Source organism: Melanostigma gelatinosum, assembly GCF_949748355.1.
Source record: "Melanostigma gelatinosum genome assembly, chromosome: 8".
In the NCBI taxonomy this organism is placed as follows: domain Eukaryota; kingdom Metazoa; phylum Chordata; class Actinopteri; order Perciformes; family Zoarcidae; genus Melanostigma; species Melanostigma gelatinosum.
In genome coordinates, this window is record NC_136641.1 from 23,714,013 (window position 1) to 23,734,263 (window position 20,251).

At 44.3% G+C, this 20,251-nt stretch overlaps 3 protein-coding genes across 4 annotated transcripts; all 3 read left to right on the forward strand.

The window, feature by feature from the left end:
- Window positions 1-563: 563 nt before the first annotated feature.
- Window positions 564-2,966, forward strand: lsm14b (LSM family member 14B; the record flags this gene model as incomplete). The annotated part of the gene is given in 9 exon segments (XM_079273925.1): window positions 564-684; window positions 816-979; window positions 1,075-1,204; window positions 1,337-1,531; window positions 1,708-1,718; window positions 1,722-1,815; window positions 1,922-2,068; window positions 2,584-2,713; window positions 2,810-2,966. Coding segments are annotated over 9 exon segments (1,149 nt in total).
- Window positions 2,967-4,513: 1,547 nt separating this feature from the next.
- Window positions 4,514-10,202, forward strand: LOC306781463 (calcium-responsive transactivator-like; the record flags this gene model as incomplete). The annotated part of the gene is made up of 11 exons (XM_079274333.1): window positions 4,514-4,582; window positions 5,356-5,432; window positions 5,524-5,608; window positions 5,942-6,071; window positions 6,488-6,724; window positions 7,535-7,699; window positions 8,489-8,590; window positions 9,098-9,190; window positions 9,356-9,457; window positions 9,563-9,690; window positions 10,176-10,202. 11 exons carry the CDS (start codon window positions 4,514-4,516, stop codon window positions 10,200-10,202), a joined length of 1,215 nt encoding a protein of 404 aa, XP_079130459.1.
- A 7,384-nt stretch (window positions 10,203-17,586) lies between these two features.
- mtg2 (mitochondrial ribosome-associated GTPase 2) lies at window positions 17,587-20,027 on the forward strand. 2 transcript variants are annotated; one of them, XM_079274340.1, is made up of 6 exons: window positions 17,587-17,926; window positions 18,311-18,458; window positions 18,723-18,838; window positions 18,955-19,173; window positions 19,272-19,410; window positions 19,556-20,027. In XM_079274340.1, exons 1-6 carry the CDS (start codon window positions 17,687-17,689, stop codon window positions 19,948-19,950), a joined length of 1,257 nt encoding a protein of 418 aa, XP_079130466.1. In that variant the 5' UTR covers window positions 17,587-17,686; the 3' UTR covers window positions 19,951-20,027. The 2 variants fall into 2 exon arrangements, with proteins under 2 accessions (XP_079130466.1, XP_079130467.1); XM_079274341.1 differs by having other exon boundaries at window positions 19,631-20,027.
- The last annotated feature ends 224 nt before the right edge of the window (window positions 20,028-20,251 follow it).

Genomic DNA, 20,251 nt, shown 5'->3' on the forward strand with positions numbered 1-20,251 from the left:
CAGATTCACACACAGTATCGAAGCATTTTTATCTATTTTACTTCATCGTAGACGACTCAAAATGGCTGCGTTGTTGCTATTATTATTTTTTTCCAGGAAAACCGCAGCAGCTGCTTTGGGGCTCGCAGACAACGTTAAGCGGTCTGGATGTCAAACTATTGAGAGCACAGATCAATATTTACCAGTTTACATCGTTGTTCTGCAGCATTAAGCTCTGGCTTCTCGACACAACAGGAGTGCAGTAAATGTGACACCTTGTTATGGATTGTTATCAAAATAATTATCAGAACAAAAATAGCGCACAGACACACCATGCATTATCCAAATAAATGTTACAAATAATCCCAACTGCCAGTCATGCTAAATATCAGACATCATGAGTCATAAATGAAAACTTCAGCATAGGGACTGAAATTGACGTTTGCAGCCAGGTGCGTTTAAATCTCAATCAGTGGGCGTGGTTTAAAGTCAGCCGTGGTCGCCTATAAAGTGCTTCCGCTTAAATGCTGCCGCCTGAGTTTTCGTTGAAATTTGCAAGCGATTGTCCTGAACACGCTCCAGCCATGAGTTCATCAAAGCCGTACATTGGCTGCACAATAGGCTTAATTTCAAAAGCTCATAATCGTTATGAGGGAATTTTGTACACAATTGATAATGTGAACTCAACAGTAGTGCTGGCAAAAGGTGAGTGGTGTGGGCCTTTGGTAGCCTGTCAGCATGTCCAAAAAGAATATGTTCTCCTGAGTTCTTTTTTGTTTGTTTGTAGATGTCTTAAGATGGCAGCACAATTTATACACATTTATTTCTTTAACAAGTCAAGTGTTTTGGAACGGAGGGACGACCCACTGACAGACCAACACCACCCAAAGATGATATCTATGAGTACATCACTTTCCGGGGAAGTGATATTAAGGACATCGCACTGTGTGAACCCCCAAGATCTCACCACGGCCTTCCCTCGGATCCTGCAATAGTACAGGTATATGCAAAAACTGCATGGCTTGCATCCGGCAGTAGAAAACAAAAGAGGACAAAGTACGTGTAGATAATGTTGTTCTAACTTCTTTTGTTCAGTCAGCCAGTGTAGGCTCTTCAGGTGTGTACTCGGCTCTTGGACCATTTAGCCCCCTAAGGATGCCCGCCTACAACCAGCTTGCTGCCAGCTCTCTGCTTAACCAACAGTATGCTGCAGCTCTTGGCCTTGGTTAGTCAATGAACACAAATGCAGTGTTGGTCAATCATAAACCCACACCCTTAGTGAAGCTGAACACTTTTTAAAGTAGGTTGTTTGCACACTAAAGTCTTTTTATCTGTTTTTTTTTTTTTTATCATGCAGGGTCTGTACTTCCTGGTTTACAAGTCAAAAGGGGCCGAATGGTGGAAAAGGCTGTTCAAACCCTCCATGTGGAGATAGCTAGGCAGAGCGAAGGCGTGACTGCATCCCAGGAGCGGGCGCAGCAGTGGGAATGGAGGAGGCCCCAGAGGCCCAGACCAGAGAGTCCCCTGACCAGAAGGGGCACCGGAGCCAGCAGTAAGCATACAGAATTGCAATGATGAAAGTCAAATTAAAATACCATGTTCACTCATATACCGAAAAGAGAGAAGCTCGTCTTGTTTGGCAGTCTTGAAATATTTTACAACTCTGTCTGGGAGGGAGGGGTTCAGGAAATGTCCATCTGTGCAATTGCGAGCAATCTTAAGAGTGAGTGATGTTTTTTTAATTTCAAGTGAAGTCCGGCCCCGGTGTACCCAGTGCTCAGCAGGGAACTCGGCAGCAGAATTATGAACACGGGCCACCACCGAGAAGAAGACAAGGTAATTGTGAACGTTTGAATTTTCTGGATACAATAAACAAAGTCCTGATTAACATTCAATGCCTTTTTTTTTCTTTTTTTTTTTTCTTTGTTTAAATAAAACGTAGGAGCTCGGCGGCGCAGAAACCGTAGTAGAGGCCAGCTGATGGTGTCTCACGTTACATCTGCCATCCTCAAGTTTGACACAGACTTTGATTTTGATTCCTCAAATGCTCAGTTTATTAAGGAGGAGCTGGAGCGGGACAGGACGAAAGGTCGGTTAATCAACTCAAGTCATCACAAATGCAAGTTATGTGCTTTGTTTTTTGACACTTTTTAGTTTTTTCTTAAAAGCCCACATGGACAGTTTAAACCTTACTGCGTCATACTATGACATGCACTTATTAATACTCTGTGTTGCAGATAATCTCTAAATCTCTAAACTGCCGGTATTGACTCTGCAGTAGCAAGACAGACCAGACTCTGGCACCAGAATTCGGTCACGGAAGTGGCTGTGTTGACAGTGTCATGATTTGTTCTGTCTTTTCAATACAAGTGTAAAGATTTGTTTCCATTTCGGCACAGGTCCTTGCTTCATAACCACAAACACATTTTTAACCAGGACTAGACGTGGGACTTCAAAAGCCAGATTTGCTACTGCTCAGTATGAGATTTGAATTAAGCATGAGTTGATGATGTAATCTGCTTAATTTTGAAGAAACCTTCACTTCTCTTGGTCTTCCGTAGCGTATCCTTCCAGTTTAATTGCAGTGCATGTTTCTGTCTGCAGATGGAAATCATGAGGGAGACGAGAAGGAGAAATTGCACTCGACTGCAAAGGATGGTCACTTTGGCCCAAAATGCTACTACGACAGAGCAAAGTCTTTCTTTGACAACATCTCGTCTGATAATAAGTTCAGGTAAACGAGTGGCCTTTTATTCATCCTCAAACTGTAAACACTATGTATGTTGAGCTACAGGCTTGGGCCTCTGTCTGTGTCGACCAACGGTTTCAGACTAACGTGGGCGGAGGAGCGTAAGCGCAATCTGGAGACTTTCGGGGTCCCTGGGCGCTTCCTGAGGGGCCAAGGCTTCAGAGGAGGCTACACTGGACGCAGAGGACGGGGCCTTGCCCAGACGGAGTATCCTTACAGAACCAGGAGTGTAGTGTAGAGAAGCATGCGACGCCATCCTCCTGTGACGATGGCGTCCTTATGGGCCGGTTGCCCATTATGATGACCGAAGCAGCTCTGTTGTCACATGTTGTTTGTTCTCCCTGAGGTAGTTTTCTTGCCCCATATTGCCAAGATTGTATTTTTTATTTGTCATTTGGCCCCATTTTAAATGCGTGCCTCACTAAAAGGTCCACAGTTTGTGACTAATTGGTTTTTCCTCTGAATGTTGGCCTGATGTTTTGTTTTGGTTTTACCTTTCAATTATATGGGGAGTGTTTAAGTTTATGTTTGCTGCTACTTGGAAGAATTTCACTCCCAAACGTGTATTGGTTTCCTGTTTAAAAAAAAAAAAAAAAGGATCTGCCTCTTGGAGTACATTTATGCAAATGTTGTAAACTATGAATATGAACTGAAGTTAAATGTATTTAAAGGTTAATCTTGATCTGTCTTGTCATATTGATGCAACAAGTGACCAATGTCAATAAACTGGAAGTTGCTGGTGCACTTGTCTTCTGCTCTTTGAGGATGCATCACAATTATATGCACAAGCTTTAAACATGTAAACCTTGGGTTGGACCATCCTAATATATGAAATGAGTACAGTTAACTATTTGAGGTACTTGAGAAATACGATTCTATGCTACTTGCACCCCACTGAAAATTGGTTTCCTGTATCTGTATATTGCACTAGTCGCACCTTCCAAACATTCTGACACTATAATGTCATTTTTCTTTTTTCAAAGACAGACCAATCTGGAGAAAATTAACTTTCAAAGCAACACACTTGCTACATCTGGCAAATTGTTACAAAGGTGCACAAAATGAACAGGGATGTGATTTAAAAGGGTTAAAAATGCATTCCCACAAAGCTAAAAACGGGGGTACTTTTTTTGTAACATGTACTTTAAGGCTAATGTGACGGTTCACACTCCACTGATATACAGATGTACTTTAATCTTGTTCTATTAAACGTGTATTTTAAGTATAAACGTGTTTTTCTTCATACTGTAAACTGTCCAATGATATCACAACCAACAAAAAGCTTGATGTGGAAACTGTTCAGACGTCCCAGATTGAGAAATGGACAGATATTGTATCGAATATGAACACGACTGGCATCATGGAGTGTCACATTTTTCTCTGAAAGTGCTAAAAAACAACTTGTAGCCTACAATGTGGACTGATTGGCTTTCATGAATCAAAGGACACCTCGTACAGAGAGGGAAAGTGGTAGCCGACTCACTGTGCGGGTTATACCAAACACTGAGGGAGCGGGATTTACCCAGTCACGTAACGCGTTCATCATACCTGTCATTATGCGCATGCACACATCAAATAACCCAGCAGAATCGTATGTTAAATTACACCCTGGAGAAATCCAGTGTTTTATTATTGTTCTTCCTTCGTGACGGGAGAGATCTCACCGTAAATACCACCCCCCCCCCCCATTTCCTGGTAATGGACAAACTGTGTAACCAAGTCGAGCGCTGCGCTCGGGATGAAATATTAGAATAAAAGACGCGCTTTTATTTCCCATATGACAAAATGTCGGTGGCGTTTTCATCGGCGCGCCCCAGGAGTAAAGGGGAGGTGACACAACAAACGATTCAAAAGGTAAAAAAAAGAAAAGAAAAAAAGAAGCTTCATCCACGTCGCGTCGCTTGTTGTGGTGGAAATATTCTGGCCTGGATGGGAGTGTGCGCTGCTCCGCCGCCAGTGCGGAAGAAAGTAGCCTGTGGTGAATGTCAGAAGAAATAGCAACTGGTATTGTAACGTTAGAGTCAAGTGTAGGTGCGAAACCAAACAAAGCCGCGACGGCGATGAAGGCGACCGCTTCACAAACGGCGCATCACTGTCCGGAGCTGCGATCTCCATGTGATGCTGTCAATCTCGCCGCTTTTCCCCGACTCATTACCAACACGTTTATTTGCATGATCAAATAAATGTCATCTTTAGATTGTGTGACTTGTTTCCAACAATTTAAAAGCGCAACACTTGAACTTGTTTATTCTTTATTATGAGTTATAGGTGCCATGCAAGCTCCTTCACACAGCGTCCCGGCAGGTTTCAACGGTTATTACGGACAGCCGCTTTGTTGCAAAAAAAAGCATACAGCTTAAATAAGCATCCACTGAGAAATGCATGGTAGTGTATGATGGAAGGATAACTGAGCAACACGGGAAAACCCTGAACCCTGTACTCCTCACTGCTGCTGCTGTTAGCTTTGACTGGGTGCATATTTTGTTGGTAAAAATGCAGTAACTGACCCAGAAAGGGGGGTTGAAGATCTGTGGAAATCCAGGACCACACTGCATATTTAAGCGTATCATTTTCCTTGCACTGCGAGTTGAGACACTGAGCTGAAGTTGTTTTGTTGTCTCCCAAAGATGCTGGATGAAAATCATCATTTAATACAATCTATAATGGATTACCAAAGCAAAGGCAAGACAGCTGAATGCACACAGTAAGTGCTCTTTTTTTTCTAATTCCTTTTTGTTGCTTTGTAAATAAGGTAAATGTGAGAAAATAATGTTGAATTTCCCCCTTTTTGACAGGTATCAGCAGATCCTGCACAGAAATCTTGTGTACTTGGCCACGATAGCAGATTCAAATCAGAACATGCAGTCACTACTTCCCGCAGTGAGTCCTTGTTTCAGTAACAAGTCGCCTAACAAGAAATATTCACCGTCTTTGTCAGTTTCATTCTGCACCTATTTAGTTTTTTTTACACGTTCATAATAAATCTATTTTGAGACCAGTCTTTGGGTAGACAAAGCTGATTTAATAGAAGTCAAAATTCACTTTTCTTGCAATTTGTCCACTCATAAATCCATAGGACAAACACAAATATTGCAATTCAGGAGAAAATATAGGAGGCAATATATAAAATATAAAATAAGAGCACGAGACAATGGAGGACATCGATTAGGAAACATAATCTTCATTGATCAACTGTGTCTTTTTACTTTCTAGCCTCCCACTCCCACGTCAATGGGCCCTGCAGGGATGGGCCAGAGTGGGGGACACACTCCGAGCAACCTCAATGACAACATGGCACCTGGACCGCCCCCCGCATCAATGACGCAGAGCCAAATGAGCAATGGTGAGAAGGTGCTTTTCACAGATAAACTCTGGTCTGCTCAAACTTCATCTCCCCTCACAAAAAACAACGCGGACCTGATGTGCACACATGCAGCTCCATCTTGTTGTCCGTCTTGAGTGCTCTTCTAACCCTGACTATGCTGCATGTTTGTCTGCAGATACTGTTTGTCTGTCTATCGTCTTCATTGCCTGCAAACATCTGATGATGTTCAGCGAGTCAGATTTGTTTGCAGCTACTTTCTGTCTCTGGTTCTTTTCTTCTTTTCTTTTTTGACACACGTCATTGACATTCATCACTCAATCCTCGTACAACCATGCAAGCTTCCTGTAAAGATGAACTGAATGTGGGCCCATGATTAACACGATATGGCACCGCATTGGGACCCGGCTGCTCTGACTGTGGGTGTGTGTCGCCAGGCCCCAGCCATGCCCCCATGCAGCAGCATGCTGGTCAGGCGCAGTCGGCTATTCCCTCCGCATCCCTCGGCCTGCAAGCCGGCAGCTACGGTAGCTCGGCCTCAGCCTCCGGCTTCAGCCACGCTGCGCCTTCCTCCCAGGGCACCGGGCCTGGCTATGGCTCTTCCCCCTCCTCCTCTTCCTCCACACACTCCTCTTCCTCCTCCCACAGCAACCTCAACATGCAATCCAACCAAGGTGAGCCAGGTATAGAGGAGCCTAATCGCTGGGATATTTGGTCTATTTCTTTTTCATGGGAAGGAATTCTTTCAGGCTTATGATGTGAACACGCCAAAACACTTAGGACTTGATTTTCACAAAAGATGCAAGATGTCACATTTGTCTTTATGTTGTTTTTTAAGTATGATGCAAGATTTGTCACTTCGAGGAAGGGGGTGTTAAAAGTAATGCCTTTTCAGTGTTCAGAGCGATTTAGAAACCAGTAAAACAGTTAGATGATGTCTGAACCACCTCGGAATGTCAAACCGCCTCTGGATGTTGCTTAAAACATTTGCTTGGATGCATTTCTGCACTCATCGGTCTGTAAATCCCCTCCAAATCGAAAGAAGCAAACACATTCAGTTCATCAAAGAGGCGTCCTGCCTCCTCCCTTCCTCCCTCTGCTCCAGGCTTTGCCTATCTCTGACTCCTGACCCTGAGATGCAGCCCTGCTCTCCCTGGATGTCTGCTTGGATCTCTCTGTTTATGCGCTGACTTCACTGGCTTTGTTTGCATTTATACTTCAGAGCAGCATCTTGAAAGCATCTCTTCGAAGAGTTGTTTTCTTTCTTTTATGAGGCCCCTGACTGATGAACCCCCCCCCCCCTTTTCGCTTTTCCCTGTGCCCCAATTGCTGTTTATTTGTCAGTTAAATTATGCACATTTCTGCCAGTCTCAGTTCTGAGAATGCGGCGTACGCTGTTGAATGCTAATGCTGCTATGTGCAGAGTGTGTCCGTGTATATTAATGTATTAGATCTCTCCCCCCATAATCACAACTCCTTCCCAGTCTCCATGATGCATCAACAGTCTGCAACTCCACAATACTCCTCAGCCCAGGTTGGGGCTCAACACTATCAGGGACAACAGGCCATGGGCATGATGGGTCAGGGCAGCCAAGGAAACAGTATGATGGCTCAGAGACCCATGGGACCCTACCGCTCCGCACAGCAAGGTAGGTGGTGTTCTTTGCGAGTTTGTGCCCTGATTGGCCGTGAGGCTGTTGCTAGGGCTCCTCTGTCAACCGTGGCTCCTTGGTCACATCGGGAACTATCGGATATGTTCTTATGAAATGATTTTGCTATTTTTGCAGAAGTTGAGATGACGCTTATGCTGCAGCTCTTATCTGTTTTTGGAAACGTTAGGGCCAATTGTGGTTCGTATAAGAGATGAGGCTGTGCCTGCGTGGCTCTTGGGTGCATCTTCCAGAGGGTTTTTGTTCTGATGGTTTTCTGAGTTTGTTAGATACAATTGAAAGGGAAAGGGAGGTATTGGAATCTGGAGTTTCTGCACACCACCACCAAGCAGAGATCAGATTCTCCCTGATAACTGGCTTTCTGTAATCCTCATTTTCTCTGCTAAAATTACATCTCTTGTAAATTGTCATGGAATTGTTCATTGAAATTGCTCCACTTTAATTAGTGTTTTTTGGGGTTGGCCCGCAATAGCTTCCTCTATAATATCCATTTAACTCATATAATCATCACCAGTGAAATTGTACAGGACATAAGTAAGTTATAAAGACAATTATACTGTACTATTCATGATAGCCTCATAAATCGATGATGGCTCCCCAAGAAAGCTGTCGATAATAATCTCCGTCTTTCATTATTCTTCATACTCACATATGCACACAAACACACCTTCAGGCTGCCTGAATTGCCCAAATGTCCTGGCACAGCCCCTTCAGTCTCCAACTCAAATTGGTCCAACCAACTGTTTAACAAATCGTCCCGTCTTGCAGGATCTGCACAGCAGTACATGGGACAAGACGAGTTCTACGGAGAGCAGTACGGACACACTCAGAGCTCCAGCGAGCCCATAAACCGGCAATATTACCCTGATGGTAATCGTGCACATCCATAAACTTCATACACACAGCTCTCAGACGCACAAAGCCACATTATAGGTCGTGGCATTTCCCTTTCAGCACTATCCCACAGGCCTGAGACAGATTTACTGCTGCTCGTCCTCCCCGTCTTTCTCTCTTTTTCCCTTATTGTGGGAAAGGAAAAGCACTGGAGAATAAAATGTGCATGGGCCTCAACTGTTTCCTCCCAATGAGTCTGTGTCCATACTGTCCCCTATATATGGTGTGCCGAAATTTCAGATTTCAGAGAGTGCCAAAGCAGTGTGTGTTGAGGAGAGAGCGCAAACTTCCTCCAGGGCGTTTCTTTGTGCTCTGTGCATTGAAGCGAGAAGCCTTGGAATTGTTGCCTGCGCTTGTCATTTTGCCGTCGCATATCTGTTACGAATGCTTTAAATTCAAACTGCAAATAATAATTTCTTTGGCGAGTGGGTTTTGCCTTGCTGCAGAAGAGTTTGTGCACGTGTTTAACGGTGTTCTCTACAGGTCACAGGGAGTACCCGTACCAACAGTCTTCATATGGTGAGCAAGGCTACGACAGGTCCTTTGATGAATCTTCACCACATTACTATGAAGGAGGTAGTCGTCGTTCATTTTGTAACTTTAAACCATGTGTTTACATTCACATGTTCCTGCACCCTCACGACCCTCAGTTTGTCTGAACGTGTCCAACCAAAGCTATAGTACAGTACTACCTCTTATCATTAACAGCTGACATACCTGTGTGTGCATATGTACCTCCAGGTAACTCTCAGTACAGTCAGCAGCAGGCCCAGTACCAGCAGGGATCTGGCCAGCAGCAGTACTCCTCTCAACAAGGCTACAGCGGACAGCCACAGGGATACGGTCAGAACGACCCGTTCAACCTACTGTGCACGTTGTGACACACACACAGGCACATACACATCAAAGAATTGAACGCATTAACTGAATGTGACCGCTCTGCTACAGGTCCTGGCCAGGGTGGGTCCTCTCAGTATTCTCAGTATCAGCAGGGTCAAAGCCAACAGTATGGCTCCTACCGCTCCTCCCAGGGAGGCTCTGCAGCGCAGACGCAGAGGCCCTACGCTTATGAACAGGTACGTGAAAGTAGATCAGATCTCAGATGTCTTTGATTCTCTGAAACTGGCTTTGCAACACAGACCACTACTCATTCAACATACAGGTAAATATGTGTATAATCTATATAACAGATGCTTGTTTTGGATGGAATTGACCTGTCCATTGTTACTGGCTTTAATCCTTTGCTTGCGGCAGCAGGTGCTTCCTACCATGCTTGATGTTTTTCTGATGCTGCTAATCTCTGATTAACCAATTTAATGACGTAGCATGGTGGATGTTAGAGCACACACACAAGCCATCGTTTAAGTAGCTTCAGGCATGAATATTATACAATCGAAAACAAATCCAACTCTTAAATGAGGATAAAACATCTAGAAAGCAGATACATGTAGGAATGAGGGGGTAACTTGAAATGATACGTTTGTGCGGTTTGTATCAGTAGCAACATCACAATGTATGAAATGCAATCTAAACTCTCGGTGTAAATCATTTTACATTGCAGGGTCAGTATGGAAATTATCAGCAATAAGGTAGCACATCGTTGTCCTGTTGGAAGGAAATGAAAAAGGAACGGTTCAACAGTGACGCACTGGCTCAGCTGCGGATTAGAAGATCTGGCTGCTTCAGATTCATCAGCCTCATTAATCGCCATTCTAGCTAAGAATACATAATACAATGTGATGCTTTCGTCATCTGTTTTGCGCACTATAGGGCTGTGTAGCTGAAGTTGTTAAGTGCTACTGGCCTCCCTGCGAAAAGTCAGGGTGCTTCAGTGGAATCAAGGCGGTTAATGTAAACGTTCCAAATGGATTGAATAGGGTACTAAGAAGGAGCAGTTAAGTCCGTCAATGAGCCTCACAAATTGCCTGTATCCTTCTCTTTCTTTTCTGTCTTCGCCTTTCACTTGTCTTTATCCCATCCGCGGCTTTTAATGTTTGTCTTATTTAACAAGCCTCTTTCTTGATTCTTTTTCCGGTGCGCAGAGCGGGCCCGTGGTTTGTGAGGCTGAGGCTATAAAAAGCAAATTAGCCTCAAAGGAAATGTTCCTTGATATGTATCTAATAGACTAGGTCTGCAGCTCTTGCTCTAACTCCTATGAGACACTGTTCTGTCTCACGATAAGGGAAATAAATGTCATGAAGGTGAAATTGTTGGTCCTTAAACCTGACCTTGTCCGTGTTCGTCAAACTGATGTGTTGCTGTGTGGTCTGACATGATGTGCTTTCACTCTTTGTGTATGTCTTTCTGAGGTAATAGACACAATCGTTAGCCGACTGATCCGGACTTTAAAGTGTGCGTCACTCGTGGTCGTATTTTTGACATATATTTTCGGCAGTATTGCTCCCCACAGACACGACATTGTTGTGCAGAGTTGGAAGGCAGTCAAACTTCTCTGACGCCAATCAGTAAAGATTTCACATGAAAAACACGTTGCCACTTTGTCTGCACTTTATTTTCCAGTGACAGTGTATATTGCCCGAAATTTTGTATTGCAGTGCAATGCGGGCTGTTTTTAACGAATGATCCTCTGAAAGCCAAAGTAACTCGGAAACACAACCGTAGCATGTCCTGCACCTCCACTTCAACAAGTGCAATACACTCAGTGAGTCATGTTGAGATTGCTTCTCATGGCTAAGCTGTGTGTCATTATTTGTAGTTTGTTGACACACAATGATGGCAAAGACTAGGGCTGGTTTGTCTCATGTTATTAAATGTTATGTTGCAGGTTTCAACTGACATGTCATATTTAAGAAGGCTATGTTCTGTATTTATGTAACTTATGGACAGACGATGTGAAGTCTTTCAGCGCACACACATAAAGCTTAGTACATCAACAGTCTTTTTTTTCAGTAAAAACCTGTTTCATTATCTTTTGTACTCGATGAAGAAAGTAATGTTAAAAATAGGACAAGTGGTGAAGGGGTATAGAAGGCAATTTTGTATCTGTCCATGTGTGCTGACAAAATGGGTATATATTATGTTGTTTATTGATTTATTGAAAAGAAGTCAAGACTACACCTCCGGTCATTTCACTAATCGCTGTTTCTGATTGTTACTGTGGCTGTGAGGCCCCAGCTTTGCAGTATGTTCTGTAACTCGACTTATCTCAGAGGGGTAAAATGCTAATAATATTAGTTGAAGGGTTAATAAATAATGGGAGAAACATGGCTGTCAAACAGTCACATAACTATGTACCACTCAACAATGACAATCATGGGCGTCTCTATACGACATTGGATTTGTATCTGTGTTTCATTTGACTGTGAACTGAACATGACTTTTCTAGTTCTATGTTGGTGTGTGTGTGAGAGAGAGAGAGAGAGAGAGAGAGAGAGAGAGAGAGAGAGAGAGAGCGAGAGAGAGAGAGAGAGAGAGAGAGTCAGGTTCGGTGTGCAAAATACAAATATGAATGTTATCTACTTATCTATTGTGAGACTGCATTGCCTGATCTTTTCTGCTGGCTTTTGTTACTGTTTCTTCTATTCAAAAATAAACTGACATTCACCTTTTGCATGTCTGCATTTTGGGGTTTTATTAAGTAAATTACATCACAATAATATTGCTGTTATTATCATCCTACAGTTATAGGATGAACAATGTGCACACAGGTTTTAGTTTTGTCTGTCTTAAGGTCAATTGTGCATCGGTTAGAGCAGTGGTTCCCAAACTTGGATCCTCCATCGGATAGGATTTTTGCTTTTAGACATTTTATTTCAAAAAGTGCATGAAATCCACAAAATAGTCATTGTGTTAGTTATGGATGGAAATATAGTTAAAATTAATTCCACTGGGTTAGAGGTTGTCAAATTCTGGTAAATTTAGAGAGGTTGTTGCCAATGTGATTTTGTCAAAAATGACTTTTTATAAACCTTTTTGCCCCTGAGAAGTGTTCAAACTTCTAGGAATATTGTATGAAATATAAGATTAAATAAGATAATCCTTCATTAGTCCCGCAGTAGGGAAATTTACAGGATTACATATAGTATAGTGCAAATAAAAGACATAGTAAAAAAAAGAAAAAAGATCAAAGCAAGTATTATAAATAACTAATACTGTTCTGCAGAGCTTGGCTAGAGATATATCGACTCAACACATTTAAACCTGGGAGAACAAACAATCTGCAGCCACTGGGTCAAGTTCTGAGAAAACACGTATTTTATTCTGCGCAGGTGCATCAGCTTAAATAGACAGTCACATGACACACTCACACCTGAAATGCATTGGCAATAATTGGGAACACAATCAGTTGCTTCAATTAACACCCCCACTTGATCACACATTATTGACAACCATAAATCATACAAGGGGAAAAACATGGAAACCAACTGCACTTAACTGCACTTAACTGGCTATGCCCCAAACAAGAACATGGAAAAAGTAAGTAGCTTTGCTTTAGTAGCTGGTTTTGTCATCAGGTCAGCTACCATCCGGTCTGTTGGGCAATACTCCAAACATACTTTACAGTCATTAACAGTTGATCTCACAAAATGGTATTTTATATCAATGTGCTTACATCGCTGTCTGCTCACTGGATTCTTGGCTAATGCAATTGTACCTTGGTTATCTTCAAAAATCTTAGGTACATCATACAGACAGTCATCAAGATGTTCAAGCAGTTGAGATAAGTAAAGACACTCTTGTGTGGTTGCGGCCAACGCCATATACTCTGCCTCACAAGTTGACAGTGCTACCGTTGGCTGCTTTTTGGTCTTCCAGGAAATCAGAGGACCATTCTCACTCAGACTAACACAATAACCAGTTGTACTGCGTCTGTCAGTTGCATCACCTGCCCAATCTGCATCACTGTAAGCAAACAACCTCAGCTCATCACATTTTCTGTAACACAACATTTTGTCATTTGTGCCCTTCAAATATTTCAGTACATGCTTAACAGTTGTCCACTGCTCTTCTGTCGGCTCACTGAAATGCTGTGACAGTCTGCTTACAACAAAGCTCAGATCAGGTCTGGTGCATGAGGTTAGGTAGATTAGGCTACCCACTGCCTCTCTGTATTTTCTGGGGTCACCTAGCTTCTCATTAGTGTAATGCAGCTTTGGTTCACAAGGTGTTGACCTGGGCTTACAATCCTGCATATTAAACCTGTCAAGCAGCTTGTCAACATAGCTCTGCTGTGACATGGTCACACATCCATTACACTGGTCAAAAGTGATACCAAGAAAATTCTTCAGTCTGCCCAAATCTTTCATCTGGAACTTCACAGCAAGCATCTTTTTCACTGCTTTTAAAGCACTCTCATCACTGGCTGCAATAACCAGGTCATCAACCCAGATCAGTAGGATCACCTTGTCATGTTCCGTTTCTCTCTCATAAACACAGTGATCGGCTGGATTCTGTACAAACATATTTTCACATAGATAGTCATGCAACATTATGTTCCAGTTTCTACCTGATTGTTTAAGCCCATATAGTGACTTCTTTAGTCTACACACCATCTTCCCATTTGTCTGAGATTTTACATCATAACCCTCTGGCTGTTCCATGTAAATCTCACAATCAATTGGTGCATGTAAGTAGGCGGTTTTAACATCCATCTGATGCAGGATCAGATCCTCCTGGGCAGCTTTTTGCATCAACACTCTCACACTAGTCAGGTCGGCAGTAGGAGAAAACGTTTCTCCATAATCTACACCCATCCGTTGACTGTATCCCTTGGCTACATAGCGGGCCTTGTACTTGTCAGATCCATCAACATTGGTTTTGAGAGTATACACCCATCTACCCCCCACTGCTTTCTTGCCCTCAGGTAAGGTGGTCAGAGTAAATGTGTTGTTATCCCTCAGTGCCTTCATCTCCTCATCCATTGCATCTATCCACTTACTTGAGTTGGATGAAGACACAGCATCTCTGAACGTCTGTGGTACATTACAAACCATCCTGTAGCAATAATCAATGTTGATCTGAGCCTGATCACTCTCTATCCCATAGAAGTCTGGCCTCCTCCTCTCTCTAGCAGGGTATCTCCGTGGAGACTGGGATTCGGGCTTGACTCCACCTGTCTGTAGGCCTATCTGGCTTGGACCTGGCCTAGCTTCTGGGATGTCGTTCTGCTCGGGTTGGTCAGGGTCAGGTCTGGTTGCGTTAGACTGCACACCAGTGTCATCGTCGGACATGTCATCAGTCTGCTGTCCCTCAACACAGGACATGAACCTCACCAGTCGGTGCTTCATCACCTTCCTGCTGTCAGGGTAGTAGACCATATAGGCTGGACTGTTCTTGTCATAACCAACGAAGATGCCCTTGTCAGACCTTGACTCTAGCTTCTTCCTGTCCTGCCTGTAGGCGTAACATACAGTACCAAACTTCTGCATCCTGGAGACATTAGGTCTCCTTCCTGTCAGCATAAAGTAAGGTGTCTCTCTAGTGCGGTTGTTGAAACATCTATTCCTCACCACTGCTGCTGTCTGGACCGCATACGGCCATAGCTCCTTGGCTAACTGGCTCTCCAAGAGCATACATCTCGCCATGTCAAAAAGGGTTCTCCAGTTACGCTCAGCAGTGCCATTCTGGTGTGGTGAGTATGGTGCTGATCTTTCATGTCTGATTCTATTCCTACGCAGTAGAGCTTGGTAACCCTGCCCTGTGAACTCTGTACCATTGTCAGACCTGATACACTTCACTTTCCCATATGGGGCTGTGTCGGCTAGAAACCTCTCTGTGGCTTCTACAGTGTCCCTCTTGTACTTTAGATAGTACACAAACACTGCACTTGAATAGTCGTCAGTAAAGGAAAGTGCATACCTATACCCTTCCTTGGACTCTGGGTCAATGGGGCCTGACAAGTCAGTGTGAACCAGCTCTAAGGCTGATTTGGCCCTCACATCAGGCTTCCTGTTTCTGCTCTGAGTGAACTTGCCCTGAGTACACACTTCACATATCATGGGTTTGGATGCTTTACCCCTGATTGACATTCCATCCACAACATTCTCTAACTTCATGACATCATCAAAATTACAGTGCCCCAAAATCTCGTGCCACGTCTGAATATCATGACAGCTCATACATTGATCATCACAGTCATTGTTTACTGACACAGTAGGCAAATAGAACAGTCTGTTATGCTCATAAATGAGGAAGCGCGTACCGTCTCTATACTGCAAGACGTTTTCTCCTTCCTTGAAGATCACCGTTGCCCCACGATAAGTTGCAGCTCTCACGGAGAAGATGTCTTGGGGATACGAGGGGATGTACAGCGCCTGCTTCAGTGTGGTACTGAGGTGCCGCCCCCTGCTGTCGATCAGACACACCTCGGCGTCTCCTCTGCGCTCCGCGACCCCCGTGCAGCTTGTGCCATCGGCCAGCTCCACGCAGTGCGTCTCGGACTGGAATCGGTCATCGAAGTTCTTGAACTTCGCCAGGTCAGTGATGATATGCGCCGTCGCACCGGTGTCCACCATCAAGCCCTTTCTGGTGACACCGCTTCCTGGCTCGCTGGTCACCAGCTTGAACACGAAGGTGTTGTCATCCATCTCCTCGGACACTCCACGCGCGTTGTCCCGCTGCCACTGTCGCCATCCTCCTCGCCGTCCGGTACTCTCGCCCTGGCCGTACCACTGTTGACCACGCTGACAGTCTCTTACCTTGTGACCTCTCTGGCCACAACGGAAACACACAATGTCCCCGCTCTCGGTGCTGCGTGCACCTGCGCCTGCTGGGGCAGCCCTCCTTGGATGCGCCTGGGCCCTCATGACATTGTCGTCGGCCGCAGCTGTGCGCATACCTTCAGTGCTCTCATAACTGCGCAACTTAGTCTTGAACTCCGCAAAAGAGAGAGTCTCATAACTTTGAGTGATAAAAATGGAAAAAGGCTTAAATGAGTCTGGCAGCCCCTTCAAAATCATTGCAACCAATAGTCCATCGCTTAAAACCTCTCCAGCATTACGCAGCGCTGTGATCGAAATCTCAGCACGTATGACATAGTCAGTCACACTCTCACTACTCATCTTTTGCAAAGAAGTCAGTTCTGTATACAGGCATACAATGCGGGGCTTACCCTTGCCTGCATAATAGTCACGCAAAATCCTGAGCGCTCCACGCCCGTCATCCGCTGCCTCTCGCATGACCAGAGACAAACTTTTGTCATCAAGGAATTGGATCAGTTCCGCGTACGCTTCCGCGTTCTTCGCCGCATCCTCAGCCAGTGCGTTTTCTTCTGCGCCATCGGCGGGCTGATTCAAAATGGTGTCCTTCAGTTTCTGCAACCGCAGATGTCCCAAAAACTTTGTCTCCCACAGTTCATAGTTCTTTTCGTCCCCATTAAAAACAAGACGAGACCAACGTGAACTCGTATGTCCGCTCATGGTGCTGGCACTCCAATCCGTGAGATACGCACACAAGCAAATGTCTCTCAGTGGCTACTCACGCCGGATATCTCTTTGCACAAACGTCTAACGCATCTGGGCCCATAACCTGTTCTGCAGAGCTTGGCTAGAGATATATCGACTCAACACATTTAAACCTGGGAGAACAAACAATCTGCAGCCACTGGGTCAAGTTCTGAGAAAACACGTATTTTATTCTGCGCAGGTGCATCAGCTTAAATAGACAGTCACATGACACACTCACACCTGAAATGCATTGGCAATAATTGGGAACACAATCAGTTGCTTCAATTAACAAATACACAGTAAAGAATATTAACTCGGTAAAAAAGTTTAAAAAAACCACAATAACTGAAATATAATTAAAAAAAATATTACAGCCTTCGCTCAATTAATTAAAATACCTTTAAAAAGTTGGCAGGTTTTCTTTTCGCCACGTCTGAATCATAACCATGATCTTCACACACACTCCCGCACAGACGGTGGCGGTAGAGGACCAAATTGCAACGGCAAAGAATACCATAATTACCAATCGCATATTATAACTGTCCCTTCACCGGTTCCGTAGTTCTCCTGGGTGCCAGTGCTATATGTTCACGCTGTATGTAATACATGTGTTACTGGACATGTCTTAACGATTATAGAATCATATCTCTGTCCGTTGAACGTCACAATGTTGGCGACGTTGTCGAGGGTTAAAAGCGCGCGGTGGCTGTCTCCGGACACACTTTTAGGAGACATACTAGCACGAGAGGTAAGAAGGAAAGAGTCGAGTTTGATCAGCTGTTCTTCCATACCGGCGGCGTGGAGGCGGAGGGTCACCGGTGGCTTCAGAGATGTCAGCACCTCCTCTTCGCTGCTCTCTAAGGTCCGAGAAAACCCGAAGAAGAGAGAGCTGTCTGAAAAGAAGCTGGTAAGAATTTGCGCTAACGCGTAATTTACGTATATGTATTCCAGTACAATAATATCTCCCAATATGTTTCACTGGATGTAACCCATGGATACTTCTGAAAGAAACCTGTACAACTGGCATATGTATCTGTATCGAAAGTTAGGTAAATTGTCCATAAGGTGATGCCCAAAAACATAATATTGTTGATTATTAATTTCCCATATGAATGTACGACTGTCAAATGAATCTCCAGCTGATCTACCATTGGTGGAAGTGTTGCAGTACACTTTGTTAAAGCAATAAAAACTATATAAATGAAATTATTTTCTGAATCCGTCCTCGTGTTGTTGATGACGATGTGGATTTGCCAACCGTCTGACATATTTTTCTGGATTTTGCTCGTAGACCCGTTACTTTGTGGACCACCGCCGTGTGAAGCTGCTGGCTGGGTCAGGCGGTAAAGGGGCCTGCAGCTTTCACAGTGAGCCGCGGAAAGAGTGGGGTGGACCAGACGGAGGCAATGGAGGTGATGGAGGAAGCATCATGATCAAAGGTAAGTCGGGTGTCCGTCAAGCAACGTGTAGTCTGTTTGCCATGCATGTTCTACAATCACCCCCCTCCTGTCTTTAGACGCCGGACATTAATCACGTTCAAATTCAGGGCTGACCACTCTACTAGCTGGAACATAAAAAGATTTAGTCAACAATCATAAACAATTCCCCTCACCATGTCAACACAGTCCCTGACAGAGATCGCTCTGTTTGGCATCGGGTCAAAACGAGCTGCCATCATTAATTCCTCATTTACTTGCTTTCAGCGGACAAGTTTGTGAAATCGTTGGCGCAAGTGGTTCCGATTTACAAGGGAGAAAATGGACAATCGGGGGGAAACAAGAACTGTTACGGCAAGAATGGCGGCCCAACTTGTATTTCCGTGAGTCCATGAATTAGATCACAAATGACTGTATGAATGTCATTTATGAACACTTTGGGCACATTTCTACCATAAACCTGCTGCCTAACTTTGATGTTTTTATTTATTTATAAAAGGTACCGTTAGGCACCGTCGTGAAGGAAGACGGAGAGACGGTTGTGGACCTTTCTGAGCACGGCCAGGAGTATCTGGCCGTATTTGGAGGGGCCGGTGGGAAGGGGAATCGATTCTTTCTTTCCAATGAGAACCGAGCCCCAATGACGGCAACCCCAGGAGTGACGGGCCAGGAGAGGGTCCTTCAGCTAGAGCTCCGCACCATGGCCCATGCTGGCCTGGTGAGGAAACAACACGCTCATGTTTGAAATACAGTGCCATATTGCTTTTCAACCCACAAAAATGGAATGAACTGATTATTTTTTTCTCTTATCATCAGGTGGGGTTTCCTAATGCAGGGAAATCGTCATTGTTGAGAGCCATCTCCAATGCTAGGCCTGCTGTGGCTGCTTACCCTTTTACAACACTCAATCCACACGTAGGAATCGTCAACTACAGGGATCACGAGCAAGTTGCAGGTAGTGGATTTGAAGCAAACCATTCATATATTATGTAATTATTATTAAGGTATGAGAAAGTTTTAAAAGGATCTCGCTTTGTATAATTTGCAGCTTTTTCCCCTGAGAAATATATACGCTCCACTTTTCCCTCTGCTCTGTGTAGTTGCCGACATCCCAGGCATCATTCGAGGGGCCCATCTTAATCGAGGCCTCGGCATCTCTTTTCTGCGTCACATAGAGCGCTGTCCGTTCCTCCTCTATGTTCTGGACCTGTCGACTCCGGAGCCCTGGACCCAGCTTCAGCACCTGCGTTACGAGCTGGACCAGTATGAGCCCGGTCTTTCCCAGAGGCCTCAGGCCATCATAGCCAACAAGATGGACCTGCCCGAGGCCCGGGAGAAGATCGAGACTCTGAAGAGCCTCGTCAGCCAGCGGGTCATCCCCGTGTCGGCTCTCACGGGTCAGAACACAGAGGAGCTCATCCTCCACCTCAGAGAGCTTTATGACGGCTACCTTCAAGGAGAAGGCAGTGGGGAAGGAAAGCCCACTAGGTGGTAGTGAAAACTATTTCCTCTTGCTCAAGTGATATTTGTGTTGTGTATATATTTGTACTGGAAGATATAGAATGTATTCAACTTGCTCAATAAATATATCAACAAAAAAAAGTTTGCGAGTTGATTAATGGCTTGCAGCATGATGCGCAATACACTGAAAATATCTGTGATGTCTTGAAACCGTAACAGCTTTATGCTGCACAACAAAGGGGACACGTTGAGAGAAGAGGATGCACTTTTAAATGTTAGGATTGACAAATGCCTGTCTAGGGTCAGTCTTTTAAAATACATAAATAATACAAATC

Excerpts from the sequence above, each read along its gene's own strand:
- mtg2 (XM_079274340.1), top strand. The coding sequence starts at position 17,687 with ATGTTGGCGACGTTGTCGAGGGTTAAAAGCGCGCGGTGGCTGTCTCCG. Across the intron at positions 18,839-18,954 it reads GCGGCCCAACTTGTATTTCC|GTACCGTTAGGCACCGTCGT; the intron begins GTGAGTCCATGA and ends TATTTATAAAAG. Across the intron at positions 19,411-19,555 it reads GGATCACGAGCAAGTTGCAG|TTGCCGACATCCCAGGCATC; the intron begins GTAGTGGATTTG and ends TGCTCTGTGTAG.